The sequence below is a fragment of the Oryza brachyantha genome, chromosome 1 (genome assembly GCF_000231095.2).
Source record: "Oryza brachyantha chromosome 1, ObraRS2, whole genome shotgun sequence".
NCBI classification, from domain to species: domain Eukaryota; kingdom Viridiplantae; phylum Streptophyta; class Magnoliopsida; order Poales; family Poaceae; genus Oryza; species Oryza brachyantha.
This window is the reverse complement of record NC_023163.2, coordinates 8353573-8368638: the sequence shown is the minus strand read 5'-3', so window position 1 is coordinate 8368638 and position 15066 is coordinate 8353573. Positions and strand designations below refer to the sequence as shown.

At 46.5% G+C, this 15066-nt stretch overlaps 2 protein-coding genes across 2 annotated transcripts; both read right to left on the bottom strand.

Moving 5' to 3' along the window:
- Positions 1 to 252: 252 nt before the first annotated feature.
- Positions 253 to 2589, bottom strand: LOC102715716 (polygalacturonase At1g48100-like). Its single transcript, XM_006645729.3, has 3 exons — positions 1714 to 2589; positions 1548 to 1583; positions 253 to 1447 (listed from the first exon to the last, which is right to left on the bottom strand). The coding sequence occupies exons 1-3, from the start codon at positions 2377 to 2379 to the stop codon at positions 653 to 655; spliced, it is 1497 nt and encodes a 498-aa protein (XP_006645792.2). The 5' UTR covers positions 2380 to 2589; the 3' UTR covers positions 253 to 652.
- Positions 2590 to 6045: 3456 nt separating this feature from the next.
- LOC102721871 (glycogen synthase kinase-3 homolog MsK-1-like) lies at positions 6046 to 10208 on the bottom strand. The gene is made up of 13 exons (XM_006644032.3): positions 9886 to 10208; positions 8780 to 8967; positions 8601 to 8693; positions 8331 to 8390; positions 7989 to 8261; positions 7818 to 7892; positions 7642 to 7698; positions 7401 to 7541; positions 7273 to 7323; positions 7086 to 7181; positions 6901 to 6984; positions 6709 to 6811; positions 6046 to 6627 (listed from the first exon to the last, which is right to left on the bottom strand). The coding sequence occupies exons 2-13, from the start codon at positions 8888 to 8890 to the stop codon at positions 6545 to 6547; spliced, it is 1227 nt and encodes a 408-aa protein (XP_006644095.1). The 5' UTR covers positions 8891 to 8967; positions 9886 to 10208; the 3' UTR covers positions 6046 to 6544.
- Positions 10209 to 15066: the final 4858 nt, after the last annotated feature.

Below are 15066 nucleotides of genomic sequence, written 5' to 3'. Positions count from 1 at the left end.
GATTAATTAGCGACGCATTGCGCACGCATACGCTTCCCACTCCTTTAATTAGTGACAAATTAAATAGCTGTTGAAAGTCTGAAGAAAAGATAGTACAACCCTGCTCCTGAATTTTAGAATTTGATTCTGGATTTAAAATTTAAGGGTTTTCTCTGTCACATTAACTCATTTTACGGTCGTGAGAACGCAAATAAAAAATATGCATAAAATTATTCTTGAAATATAGCTTTGAATTTGAAATCACTTCGATCATAATATGCATAAACAAACTGAAGACAGACGTACATAAATGAGCACCTACCATCTCACAAATTTTCAAGTTCAAATTCAACATTGCTTGATCCATTGCAGCAAAACAAACCATTCTAGATATATACTGTATTTCAGTAATTCGCTCACAAATCACATCTTACTGTTACATTTTTCATCTTTCTATATACACTAGTAATTAATCCTTTAACTCCATGCTAGCTTTAATTAGGCTTCCTTTTAATTTTATCTGCACTAGTTTAATTACTTTATCACTCTATCTCTCTCTCTCTCTTCTTTTTTTTGTAAATTCTTTTCATCTAATTAAGCAAGCTAGTCACTGTAGGGGATGATATATGTCTATCTCAAACCATGCATGCAGGCATCATCATCATCGTCATCATCAGTAACACTTGTGGTTGCTGCTCTCCTCGTAGTTCCTGGGCACGCCGCCCATGAGGCACGCCACCGGCGGCACGGTGGGCGTGGCGGCGTTGCCGTAGACGTTCCAGCAGAAGGGGTCGTCGACAGTGTCGCCGGAGGCCGGCAGCAGCTCGACGTCGGAGAGCGTGATGTTGGTGCAGGGCACGGCGTCGCTGCAGCCGAAGTGGATGGGCGGGCTGCGCGCGTCGTAGGTGCCCCTGATGCCGGCGTAGGAGACGCCGTCGACGAGCACGGCGGTGGTCTCGTTCTCGCAGCTCTTGGAGAGGCAGTAGTACTGGTCGATGATGATCGGGTTGCGCACCGCGTCCATCCGCACGTTCTCGAACGCCACCGCCGACACCGAGCCGGAGCCGCCCTGCCACGTCTTGATCCGGACGCCGTTGTCGGAGTGCCGGATCACCGCGTTCCGCACGGTGACGTTCCCCACGCACGCCCGCGTCCCGGCCTTGCCGAGGCTGCCGATGCTGATGCCGTGGCCCGGCCCGCAGGTGACGTTCTCGATGTGCACGTTGAGCGTGCCGGCGCCGATGGAGACGCAGTCGTCGCCGTTGGAGACGACGGTGTTGGTGATCAGCACGTCCTGGGTGTTCTCCACGTGGATCCCGTCGGTGTTGGGGCTCAGCGCCGGCGAGCTGATGGACAGCCCGTCGACGCGCACGCCGCGGCAGCTGTCGAACCGGAAGTGGAACTCCGGGCTGTTCTGCACCCTCAGCCCTTGCACCGTCACGTTGTTGCTCGTGAAAAACCTCATCGCCTGCACCACGTATCATCATCATCATTAGCACTAATTACACTAGGCCACTAATAAACCAGGCAGTTAATACGGTTAAAAGTCGTTGCGTTAGGCCACTCACCACTGGGCTGTCACATGGTCCGTGAGTGTTTCCACCCTGAAGAAAAAAACAAGAAAAAAAATGGAAGCTTTTTAGCTTCAGATAGATTGATGTGATCCAATATTGCAAGTGTAGTAGATGCATCATCGGATGCAAATTGCGCAGTCAACTGCTGATTAATTAGTACCTTGTGAGGTTTGCAGGGGAGATCCCACCATTTCTGGCCCTTGCCGTCGATGAGCCCGGAGCCGACGAGCGACACGCCGTCGGCACGGTAGAAGATGAGCCAGTTGCGCCTGTTGTTCGCCGGCCACGTCGCCGGGTCGCTCGGCGCGACGATCGTCCCGTCGACCTGCAGCGTGACGCTGCCCTGGCACGGGCCGGTGAACACGGTGTTGCGTACCAGGAACGAGTGGCCGGCGGCGGCCAGCACGACGCCCGCCCCGTCGTCCTGGCACGCGGTGTCCCAGGCGGTCTTGAGCGCGTCGGTGTCGTCGGTCACGCCGTCGCCGGCGGCTCCGAAGTCCTTGACGACGTCGTACACAGTGGCCGCGCCCGCGGGCGCGGCGGACGGCCCGCCCGGCATTGGGTCGTCGGACGAGGGCGGGTTCGCCGGCGGGGCCGGGGGAGAGCCCCGAGACGGGTGAGGTGCCGGAGCGCCGTGGTGCCTCGATGGCCCCGGCGCGTGCCTCGCCGCCGGGCCCGGAGCCTGCGACGGCGGGCGCGCGGAGTTGCGCTTGGCGTGCTTGGCGTGGTGGTGGCGGGCGCCATCTGCACCAAGGAAGCTCGAGGCGACGGCGAGCGCAAGAAGCACCGCAATGGCGGCTGTCGTCCTACCGGCGGCGAGCTCCATGATCAATCGCGCGTACGTGCAGCTCCGAGCTGAATTGTGAATCTTGGACGGATCGATCGATCACTACGTACCGCCCGCGCAGTATATATTCCCAGGTCGCTGTCGCTGTGATCTAGGACGGACGACGAGACGCGATCTAGCTCGCTAGCTAGCTAGTCGAGAGAGGATCGAGAGGGGTAAGGTAAAAGCTAGAGACGGTTGGAAGTTGTTGCGCTTGGAGGCTTGGAGATGGGTGGGGAGCGCGGGCGCGGGGATTTATAGGTGGCGCGAGCGCGCGAAAGAGAGGGATCGTGCATGGCCGCGCGTCGGAGAGGAGGAGATGGGTGCGTGGTGGTGGTGGTGGAGCTGAGCGGGGGGGCGGTGGCGGTAGTGGAGGCCTCATCAGAGGCTTCTTGTGTGGCTAGCTGCTCTCTTCGCCATTCCGCGCCGAAGGCCGGCCATTTTTCTAATGGCGGCGACCGACCGGGAGCCCGCGCGATCGATCGCTGGCCGGCCATGCCACACCCCCCGCAACGTACCAGATGCATGACCAGTCCAAGACGAGTTCTACTACTCCTGGTACTACTTGCCTACTTGGAAGGAAGTGACACCAGCAGCACTAGTGTGCGTAGTAGGAGTAGGATCAAAGGTTGCACTCACTCACTGATCAGCCGTACGTGGAGATCAAAGCTTGCACGCGCGTGTACGTCGCCGGCCAGCGTGCAGCGCCGTCGTCGTGTTGCTGTTCGCGGCGCACGTTTCCGGATGTAACACGCGCGCGACGCCGACGCATGCGATCGATGCATATGGATCAGTGATCGATCAGCTAATCCGCTAGCAGCAGCACGCACGTACTACGTATCGGCGTATCGCTTTCGCGGGCGTGCGTGCGTTCTGCGATCGATCGAATTCGGGCACAAACCTTTTCGACCTCCACTCCCTCCCCCCCTCGACTTGTTTAATCCAAATCAAGCAGTGAAACGGACGTGAATCTCACCACCGGATTGGCCGAGCCAGATGCATGCGTGCGTCCTTCGCGGTCAGGTCAGACATTGCAGCTGCGACTGCGAAAGGGGGTGTCAGAGCTAGTGCAGTGCCGATCTACTACAAAATTTTCTTTTGCAAGACCATGATCTACTGCAATTAATCGTGATAAGGCCACCACTAGGGGTGGCGCTTTACAACTGCATTATTATTAACCCGATCGAGAGGGGAGCGCCGGTGGCGATCGCCTTTGGAGGCACGCCAAAAAGCTTCAGAGATAACTGCTACGAGCAGGTACAGTAGTAGCAGACTATAACTCAGCTATAAGCATATTTTAAAAAAACATATTTTAAAGAGATAAGAGAGAAGAGAAGTAGACTACTAATTTGTAGCCAGCTATAGCACAGGCTCCAAGACACAGTGTGTACATGACATGTGGGACCATGCATTAATATTTTGTACATAACTATTATACGAATTGACTATTAGATTGACTATAAATGAATTGGAACTAATATTTGGCTATATTATTGAACTTGCTCTACCAGTAGCTAGCTGCCTGCAAGTACATGGTGTACATTCGTGCGCTGGCCAAAAAGTTGATTGCTCGGTTTTTCATTGCGGCAACTAATTCCGGCCACTAGATTCTGGGTTGTGCTGCCGTGGTCCATATGATCCATTTGGTTTTTAACTATAATCTGCCATTGATGTAGCCGGTGTTTTGAGTGCAGCACTCAGGGCTCAGCTCAGGGGTCGGTGCCTAGCTGCTAGAGATTACAAGGTAGCAGTAATATTCTACTGCCTAGCTTGGCTAGCTAGCATCTATCATTGCAGCTTGATCCTGTTGGTTAATACTAGTTTAAGACAGTCGTTTTTTTGTGTTTGCATAAACAAGAACAGCATTCTGTCTTCGCGACTCACTTGGTGCCTGGCCGACCAGCCATCATATCAGTAAAATTGTTGGGTGTTTGCCTAGGTGGGGGGTAGTAGGCTCACTGCAAAATTGACTAGGAATACATCTCAAAAGAAAAGGTAAAAGCCTGAAACTGGAGTATCAGACATTCATTCAGACTGATGAAATTGGATGGTACTACCTCCATCTTAAAATTTAAAATATAAGAACTTCTCGGCATGTCTCTGGAATAGTTTTTGTTTGAATTCTTAGTCTAGAAGTAGTTATATTTGTGACGAAGGTAGCAAAATATAAAGAGCATGCTGTACATTGAGCTATTACACTTTCATTGAAACAGTGAACAAAAAAAAGCAAAGAAACCCTTGGCTTCCCCTGACAAAGTGACAATCTGAACTGAACCAACTATTCTTTCTCTCTCTTCTCACTACAAGACAGCACAATCAGTTGTAAAATCAGATATCTGTTCTTGGAACACTTGGCAGGATTAGGGAGAAAAGGATTCCACTTAATTTAGTACAAGCAGTTCTTGATACGGAAGTGTTAAACTAATGGAGTACTCGGTTGGTAGCAAAACAAAAAGGAGCACCCTTTGTTGGATTTGTTAGAAACGGGAATTGTCAAGCTGCACGCCTTGGGTGGATTGATTTCCGGAACAAAGCAAAAGGCTGCTGCTCGGATGACGAAAGAAAATGCAAGTTATCTACTCTAATCCCTCGTTTCATATAGTTTCAAGTGTTGCCCTGGGTGTACGTGTCTAGTATCCATATCAATATAAAAGCTATAAAGTCATAGTATACATAGGAATCCAGATAAAATTATAAAGTCTTATATTATAAAATAAATGGAGGCTCCTCTCAAAAATATTTGTCCTTTAGAATAATATATTTGATAATATTTTAAAACTCAGACAACTAATTTTATGTTAGAATAAATTAATAAAATCTAATAAGTTTATAATATTATGATAGTAATTTTCAAGAAAAATCTATGTATATTATTTATTTTATATTTAAACTAAGCATTTTAAAAACTATTAATTGTCAGAATTTTAAAATTTTAACCCAATTTTATTTTAAATAATAAATATTTTTGACAAAGAAAGTACTGGACATAAATCTAATCATCCGTACAGAAAACTTCAGCATGATGCATGCGTAGTGTGATGAGTGGGTGACATGCATGATGCATCCATTATACTCTTAAAAAAACAGGCACAATGTTATAAAACGCTCTATTATAGTTCTAACTAAAAAATGAGCAATTCATAATTGAATCTGGTCGTATAGGGCCTATAGGCACTCACCCTGGTCTTTTTTTTCTACCTATACTTATAAACTATAATTTAAATTTTTAATCTTAAATATAGAGTTTTTTATCATAATTTATTTTCAGCCATTACTTTAAAATCACCAAAAAGACAAAAACACGTATATAAAATTTTTATTTATCCGTTATTTTTCGTTTGCAACTGCATTGTTTCGTTTTTCCTCTCAAAAAGCTAACCTCCATAAAAAATTCGGTTTAAGTCATTCATGAAACAATCTATTCGTACCATGATTGTTAACAAGAACGAGACATAAATTTAACTTTGGAATGCTCATCCTATCCTAGTAATCAAGCATTCAAGCTAATAGAAACCAGGGTAAAAAGAACTCGAATTATTGAGGTGCATGTGTCTAAAAATTTAACCATTTGCTTGCAATCACGCAAATAGAAATCAGGGGAACAAAAAACGCCTTGAATTACTGAGGCGCACAGAGTCCAAAACATTTAACCACTGAACATAGTGGTTAGGTGTTTTGAAAGTGGCACACAACTATGTCACATACATAAAAATAGCATAAACTCATTAAGTTTATCAGAGAGTTAATACAAAAGAATGATCAAATACAATTGAATAGCTTGTATCAGAACAGATATAAGTCTTCAACTTACACAAAGACCTTTCTGTTTAACCCTACAAACTGAATTAAATCTGATGGTTGCTGAAAACTAATAGAGAAGTTGGGGTACGAAATAGGGCTCAAACATACATGCGTGTTTCTTTCTTGCTTGATACAGCACGAGAGAAGTTCTCAAGTCAAGGGCAGACCAATATACAAGCCCCAATGGATAACCCACTCCATGCCTTTATCTGCTTTACATAATATATGATGGCAGAAGGCATGCCAAAGATAGGGTACACGTAGAACAAAATTTAGGGCCCATTTCAATAATACTGCAGGCCATGCTGTTCTACGGAACCAAGTAGACCGGCCGTATACCCGTTTAGTCTGTGAACTGTTTTGCTCATAATCCTAAGAAGGCGCATTGCTTCTTAGCATGCTGTGGAACCAACTTCACCAGAAATTCCATTGATGCTCCTTTCAGCTCTGTTCAAGTTCAGTAGTTAGCAATTCAGGATATAGCATGTCAGGGTGTTTAGACTGCCTGAGATTAATATATGAATTTACCACGTGGCTTGAAATTGAAGAGTGGGGGAAGGGTACGGCCATTTGGTAAGCGAGCATTTGGATCCCGTAATTCATCAAAGAATGGATGAATTAACACCTCCAACTGGTGCGAGAAAAAAAAGGGAATAAGTGAAATAAGTACGTAGACAGTATGTACACAAGTAATTTCCTAATGTATGTATTAATACTTACTGCAGTGCACCGGAGGTGTGGCGAGTACTGCAGAAGCCGAGACACGAGATCTACAGCTTCAGATGGCATTCTTTTATGAAAGATCTGGTGAAAATATGCATAATTAGATTCCACATTATAAATAGTAAAACAGGTACATTAACTTTGAAAATAAGATGAAAAATTTAAGATGTGAAGGCTCCTACCTTGTGCCAGGGATGAGCTTTGATTTGTGGGAACTTAAACTCAGTATAGTTTGGGTTCATATGTTTAATTTCTTCCCTTGTTGGAGTACCCAGTACCTGAATGAAGTACAGTATGTCTCCTGCATGAGCTAAACGAAAAAGGGGAAACTACATAAAGTGTATTCTACTAAACTAAATTCGACGTTACCTTGATAATTTCAACAAGCTGGTCAACACCACTGTCACCAGGAAAAACAGGCTATCCAACAACAAATAAGTCAGAAGTTGCTTTAAAAAATTGGGTGATGTATGATAACAATTCGGCTGACCACTTACCTGCCCTAGAAGTAGTTCAGCAAGAACACAGCCAGCAGACCACACATCAATAGCTGTTGTGTACTCTGTAGCCCCAAATATGAGTTCTGGAGCTCTGTAGTACCTAGAACAGATATATGAAATATTTGGTTCTCCTTTCACCTATGGACATGGGAAGGTAGTAAGGTACAATTAAGAATTTCAGTTGGCTTCTAAAAGATATATGAGAGAAGATACTATAAATGGTATTGAAGAATCATACCAAAACTTTTGCGCTGCCAAAGTCACACAATTTCAACTGATGAGAATGTGGATTCACCTATTCAGGAATATCTTATGTCAGATCTCATTAAGCTGGAATTATCCTCTATAGAGAAAAGGTTGCTAGTAAGCATTAAGCACTCAGACAAATGATAATCAGTTAACCATAATACATACCAGTATATTCTGTGGCTTTATATCTCTGTGGCATACTCCTACACAGTTATGAATGTATGCCAAAGCTCTACAAATCTGACAGAACAGAATTGACAATGAACAGTTTTTAGTTAAAATCATTATCAAAACAACAGTGCATAGCTAGTGTTGCAAGGTACCTGCAACCTTTACCTGGTACATGTAAAGTTTAACATAGATCAACGGCATGCGTTGGCTCATCTTATTGTAATGTCTAATAACACGATGAACAGTTTCTGGCACATATTCAAGCACCAAATTGAGGTATAGCTCTTCCTTTGCAGTAGTTGAGCAAAAGTAATGCTTCAAGCATGCAACATTTGGGTGATCAAGAACTTGCATTGTTTGCAGCTCCCGGTTCTTGTACCTCGCATCTTGGAGAACTTTCTTTACAGCAACTCTCTCACCAGTTTCTAGACACTTAGCCTGTCAAAGATAATTTATAATATCTAAACAGAAATGGTATTAATAGCATGGTATATACCAATGACCCACCTGGAAGACAACTCCAAATGAACCACGCCCCACAACACGCTCTGCGATGTAACTAATTGTCTGCAATGCAATAAAGAAAGGTACTATAATATTTGGGTATTCCTTCATAGAGATCACAAAATTTCAGAAACAGATAAATAATGACACACAACATGACAACAATCTTTTAATAATATGGGCAGTGTCTGCCACATAAACTCTACTATTGCAACATGAAGAAATACCACAAACATAACTAGTAGCCACAGTATAGCAATGCTATGTTAGTACCTGCTTTGGTTGCCCATTTCTTCCACCAACAGTTGTCACAATAGTATGACCTATGTCCATACTATTGCCATTGACCACCACAGCTTCAACTTCCTGATATATATTCAAATATGAGTCAGATAGGATGGTAGCATCATAAGGATGACTAATATTGTGATTAATGTCCAGAATAAAATCACCTTATCTCTTATGCTCATCTCGCTGATATCATCTGTCAGACGATCAGTGGCTCCACTAGTACTTGTTTCAGGAAAACCTGATGAAGGACCTACTAGGCCCACCGATGTCATAATGGCCAACAAGTTTTCTAGCTTCTGTTTACTCCTATGGACCAAGATCCTTTCTGACAGCGCTATACAAAATTCACCTGCAACAGCAAACATTTCAGCAAGCACAACCTATTACCTATGCACTAATAGTTAGGACCAATCATTTTAGGATCATGACCTACAAACACTGTATCTTCCGAAGTTTTGAGCAATGAATCTTGATAGTTGGGTATACATACATAAGTACTACAAAGAACATTTATAAAGCTGGGGCCTTTTCATCCACAATCACTTTGGTTTAAGGGAGGTACTATATCAGTAATTTAACTTCCTTAACTTACAAAGCATAACTTAATTAACAACTACTAATTAGAATTCATACTTTTGATCATCAACAAATTGTACACCAAGGTTGAGGGTTTTAGGCAAAGTATCATATGTATTTCTTAAAAAGGAGATAGAACAATGTTTTGCACATCAACCTCACTTTGTAAGATCTTCTGCTACTTGTTTTAGGTAGAGTTGTAGACATGTTATATGTATGATTTTCTGTATAGAAAAGTGTACCCTTTTGCAGATATGTTCATTGATCTCATGTAGCCAAGTATATGTTTTTCAGACTTGAGCATAGCATCCATGCATCCTCACATTAGATTTGACATGTATTAACATGAATGACTTCGCCAAAGCTCGAATATGTTTTTAGGATTATTCACTATAAAGAAATGTGTGTAATTCCACCGCCCACACCCTACCGAACAAAAATACATAACGCAAAACCTAAACCTAGAAATACAAACAAAAATACACTATAAAGAATGGCATGGATTAGCGTCCTCTAGCTTCACAAGTTGGAAGTGATGTTGGTTGACTCGATGGTAATTCGCCTCATACCCTATACAGACAGAACCTCGATGGTAATTCCAATTCAAAGCAACGCAAAGGCAGCCACCGGCGGAGACACCGACGAATCGCTCTGTCCGAACAACTAACCAACTAGAGAGAGAGAGTTATACCAGCGAATCGCTTCGGCGATGGAAATCCAGCCGGGAGGAGGGAGCGTCGTACAGCAGCGGCAGGGCGGGGGCCCTGAAGGCTGTGGATCTGGAAACCCTGGAGCGAAGGAGGCCGAGCGGACGGACGTCAGCGACGGCGGCTAGGGCAGCTGCGCCGCCGCGGCGAACAAGATCGGGGGGGGGGGAGACCTAGGGAGGAGGCGGGATTCGATCTAGGCGATGGATGGAGGCGAATTCGCCCCCGCCGGCCACCGCTCTCGCCACTAACCCTAGTTCGACTCCCCTCTCGTCTCCTCCCCCTTTCTCTCCCGTATCGGGGATTCGGGAACGGAAGGCCGCTCAAGATCTCGCTCTAGCCCTGTCGCGGCGCAGCCCGGGCCGGCTCCGGCTTATGAATTTCTGGCCCGACACGGATTCAACACAGCCCAAGTACGCACTTGTTACGTCTCTCGGCCCACCGAAGGCCCCTCGACTCGACTAGATGGCGTTCTTTTCTGGAAAAAGTTCATTAGAGGTCTCTAAACTTTCGAGCGAGTGTTTTTTCTCTCTTAACCGAAATACTAGAAATATGTATCCGTATATTCGTATAACCCATTTAAAAAAGGTCCCTCGGCAGTATTGACTCATTTTTTACCTGGCTTTGCTGACGTGGCATCAGTGGATCCCACGTATCAGATTTTCTTCTTTTTTTTCTATTTCCTTCATTTCTCTTCTTTGGATTGATTTGGATGTGGGGAGAGAGGAGGGAGCAAGTGCGGCGAGATGTGCAGCGGAAGACGCTGCGGCGGATCCTCGCCGAGAACGCTGGCGTCGAGTAACTCTAGGGGCTGGGCCTCGCCGGCCGCACCGACCCGGACAGCTTCCAGGCATGCGTGCCGCTCGCCACCCACGTCGACCTCGAGCGCTACATTGAGCGCATCGCAGACGGCGACACCTCCCCCGTCCTCACTGTCAAGCCGGCCACCTTCATTTCCTTGAGGTTAGTAGCTTTCTGGCTTCTGCTCGATCGTCGTTGTCGTCGCTTGCTGTTCTTTTACCTCAAGAGCTGACCATGGTTGATCGACGCATGCCGGTGGCGCTCGACGGATGGCCACCAGTGCAGCTCCGGCACGACGCAGGGGGAAGCGCAACTGCGCAAGTACCTGCTGTTCAACGAGGAGCTCGTCAAGTCGACGATGTAGTCATGCAGATATACTGGATCTCCTACGCTTTCAGGAACAGGTACGCCATCGCCGACGAGCCTAGCCGCATGCGGCTCGCTCATTCGTTGTTTTCTCTTTCGCCGCACTAAACCGCAAGAAAAAAGCAAAGGCTGTCCAGATTCCGATCGCTGGTGCTCCGCCTCCCCGGCGTCGCCGTCCTCCATAGATAGCCCGCCTCCCCTTTTTTTCTCATCTTGGCGCAAGAATTTTCCTTTTCCTACGTACCACACGTACAAGAACACAGTGCTTGATCTTGATCGACCGATGGGTTGTTGAAAATGTTGATCGATCAGTGTGGTCAATTCGTGAAAGGTCGTCGTCAATCTTGTTGGGCAATTACTAATGGCGGGTGGTGATGGTGATGATCTTGTCGGTTTTTATACACGGAGTTTCCGGTGGAGAAGGGGAAGGCACTGCAGTTCATCTACAGCAGCCGACAGTTCACGACCAAGGGCGGGCTGACGGCAATGACGGCGACGACGTACCGGAGCGAGGACTTCAAGGCGACGATGAGGGACATCCAGTCACAGTGCTGCAGCCCCGACGAGGTGATCTTCGGCCCCGCCGACTTTGCCCGGCTCCGCCGCAAGCCGCGGCCACCGTCGCCCCCGCTCGGCTCCGTCGCCAGCCGCCTCTAGCCCGCGGCCACATGCCAACATGCGCCGACATAGAAGAGAAGAGAGAAAGAAGGGACAGATGAGAGCACGAGAGTGATGGGAGAGAAGGGAAAAAGAAAATAAAGGAAAGAGAAAAAAATAAAATAACATGACATGTGGGACCATCATACACCACATCAGCAAACCAATAAAAAAATAAGTCAATACTGCTGTAGGACCTTTTTTGAATGGATTTTGCGACTTTAGAGGTATACATTTCTGGTATTATTCCGGTTAAGGGATGAAAAACAAACTCGGGTCTAAGTTCAGGGACCTCTGGTGAACTTATTCCTTCTTTTCTCAGTTTTTTCTCGCATTTGAACGGACGCCCGATCCAAAGCCGAAATCTATTAATGCGACAATAAAATACTATCTAAATTTTTAGAAATACTAGTTATATGTCCGTACTTCGCAACGAAACTATATTTTTATAAAAAATAGTTACATACTCATACTTCGCAATGGAACTATATTTAATAAGGAAATAGTTCCCTCAAAGGACAAATTTTATTTCCAATGGTACCGCGAGTTACCGATACCTCCAGGTATAAAAATAAGGATGAGAGTAAAACTCGGAGATTAAACGTGTCAAGTGTGAAGTGGCACCCAGGTTTTTAGTTCTCCCTAAGCGACTAGCGCAGCTTCAGCCAAAGCGCTTCACGTTGTGCGTCCTACAAGCTAGTTCTAGGTGGGCACTGATGCATGTTTGGTTTGCATGCTCCATGTTGAGCGAATTGTATCTCGGCGTAGATTTCAAGAATGTTTTCATGGGAGTCTCTTGGTAAACTGCTACAGCTCCACAGTTTCACCTTCCCCTTATAGGTCCAAGAGCCACTTCTGGCAGCAAGCCATTGGTTGTGGTGCCGGCGTCGAGTCAAATTTCACACCGCATGTACACCCACGGCAGTGCTGCGATGATTGTGGTTTCGGCACGCCCAGCCATAAGTAAGGCCAGCAACCACTTCTCACGAAGGGTGCATGGTCGAAAACGTCCGGTTGCTGTGTCTAACTATGATGAATAACGTCAAAGTCCTATGCTAGAACGTTAGGGGCCTAAATAACTTAGCAAAACAAAAGGAGAGGCAGTACATGAAGTTGTGCGAACCCAGCAAGCAACCATCCTGTGCCTGCAAGAGACCAAGTTAGCCAACATAGATCATAGACTAGCAAGAGAGATAGGGGGAGCAAAGCTTGGCAATCACCACTTCCTTCCGGCGAACGGAACACGTGGTGGAGTAGCCTTATTCTGGGATGAGGACATTGTGCAAGGATCTGGGCCAGACATATGCTCCTTCACCGTCTCAGCAACGTTCAATCACCGGGAGTCCAACACTTCCTTCATGCTGACAATAGTCTATGGTCCTACTGATGACGGGCAAAAACCTTTATTCCTCCAGGAACTCAAAGACATAGCACAAGCAACAAATGCACCATGGATCATAATGGGTGATTTCAACCTAATTTATGAGATCAGGGATAAGAATAACATGAACATAGACCGCAGGCTCATGGGTCAATTTCGTGTGGCCATTAACCAGTGTGGACTGCGCGAAATCAGATTGCAAAATAGGCTCTATACCTAGAGCAATGAGAGAAGTACCACGACCTTGGAGAAGCTAGACCGCCTTTTCTATAACACTGAGGGAGACATCATCCTATCCTCGTACACCCTCCAGGCGCTCTCTTCCTCCTGCTCATATCACTATCCCCTCCTACTGTCCCAAGTTCAGCCAAACCGGCCTAAACGGTCCTTCCGTTTCAAAAATTTTTGGCCCCGTTTGCCTGGCTACCTAGAGGTCGTGCAAGAAGCTTGGTCCAAACCGATTGAAATGGTCCAACCAATCGAAAGACTCAATCAGAAGCTCAAGGCCACGGCAGCAGCCCTGAAATCTTGGAGCAACGGGATTTTAAGTGACAGCCGGCTACAACTTCACATAGCGAATGAGTTGATATTGCGCTTTGACATCGCTCAAGAACACAGACAACTCGCCGTGGAAGAGGGGCGCATCAGGAGAGACCTTAAGCTCCGAGTCTTGGGACTAGCCGCCGTGGAAAAAGCAAGAACACGACAACGTTCAAGAATAACATGGCTCAAGGAAGGTGACGCCAACACAAAATTTTTCCATGCCCGTGTCAACTCCAGGGCGCGAAAAAACCACATCCACTCCTTACAACAAGGAGATGTCACTCTCGTGAGCCAAGAAGACAAGGAAGTAGCTGTGCATGCCCACTTCTCAAACATGATGGGAAGAAAAGTGCAGAGGACATGCACCATAAATTGGCAGACCCTCAACCTCTCACAAGTGGACAACGCACCTGACCTCGACGCGCAGTTCACTGAACAGGAAGTATGGGCAGCAGTTCAAACGATGCCGGCGGAAAAGGCACCGGGGCCTGATGGGTTCACTGGAACCTTTTATTGCTCCTGCTGGGGGATAATCAAGGATGACATCATGGAAATGATGTCGGCCTTCCACTCCCTCTCGGTGGAAAGACAGTTCTGAGGTATCAATAGGGCGAACATAATCCTCCTACCAAAGAAAGAGAATCCCACGTTCTTAAGCGACTTCAGGCCAATCAGTCTAATTCACTCCCTCGCAAAGTTAGTCTCCAAAGTACTAGCGTTGAGATTGACCCGACATATCGATCGGCTCATCTCACACTCCCAGAGCGCATTCATCAGGAAACGGTGCATACATGATAACTTCTTGTATGTGCAAAACCTGGTGAAGAGGATGCATGCAACTAGGAAACCAACATTGTTCTTCAAGCTGAACATTGCAAAGGCTTTCGATTCGGTCTCGTGGGAGTATCTATTAAGCCTACTGTAGAATATGGGGTTTAGCGCAAAGTGGAGGGATTGGATCTCCCTCATCCTCTCAACATCCTCCTCAGCGGTAAAGCACAATGGCACCCAGGGCACAAGTATAAACCACCGTAGAGGACTACGCCAGGGGGACCCCCTATCACCATACTTATTCATCCTAGCGATGGACCCACTACAGCGGCTTCTAGAGATTGCGACCGCTGAGGGCCTTCTCAGTGACCTAGGGGACCGAGCTGCGAAGTTCAAAGTATCACTCTATGCAGACGATGCGGCAATATTCATAAAGCCTACCCACCACGATGCGAGCAACATGATCCGCATTCTGCAGCTTTTCGGTGAAGCCACAGGACTCCAAGTCAACCTCAACAAGAGCTCAGTGACAGCCATCAGCTGCACAAGCATTGACCTAGATGAGGTTCTCCACCCCTTCACAGGACTAAGGGCTAATTTCCCAATGACCTACCTAGGCTTGCCGCTCACAATACGGAAAATCAGA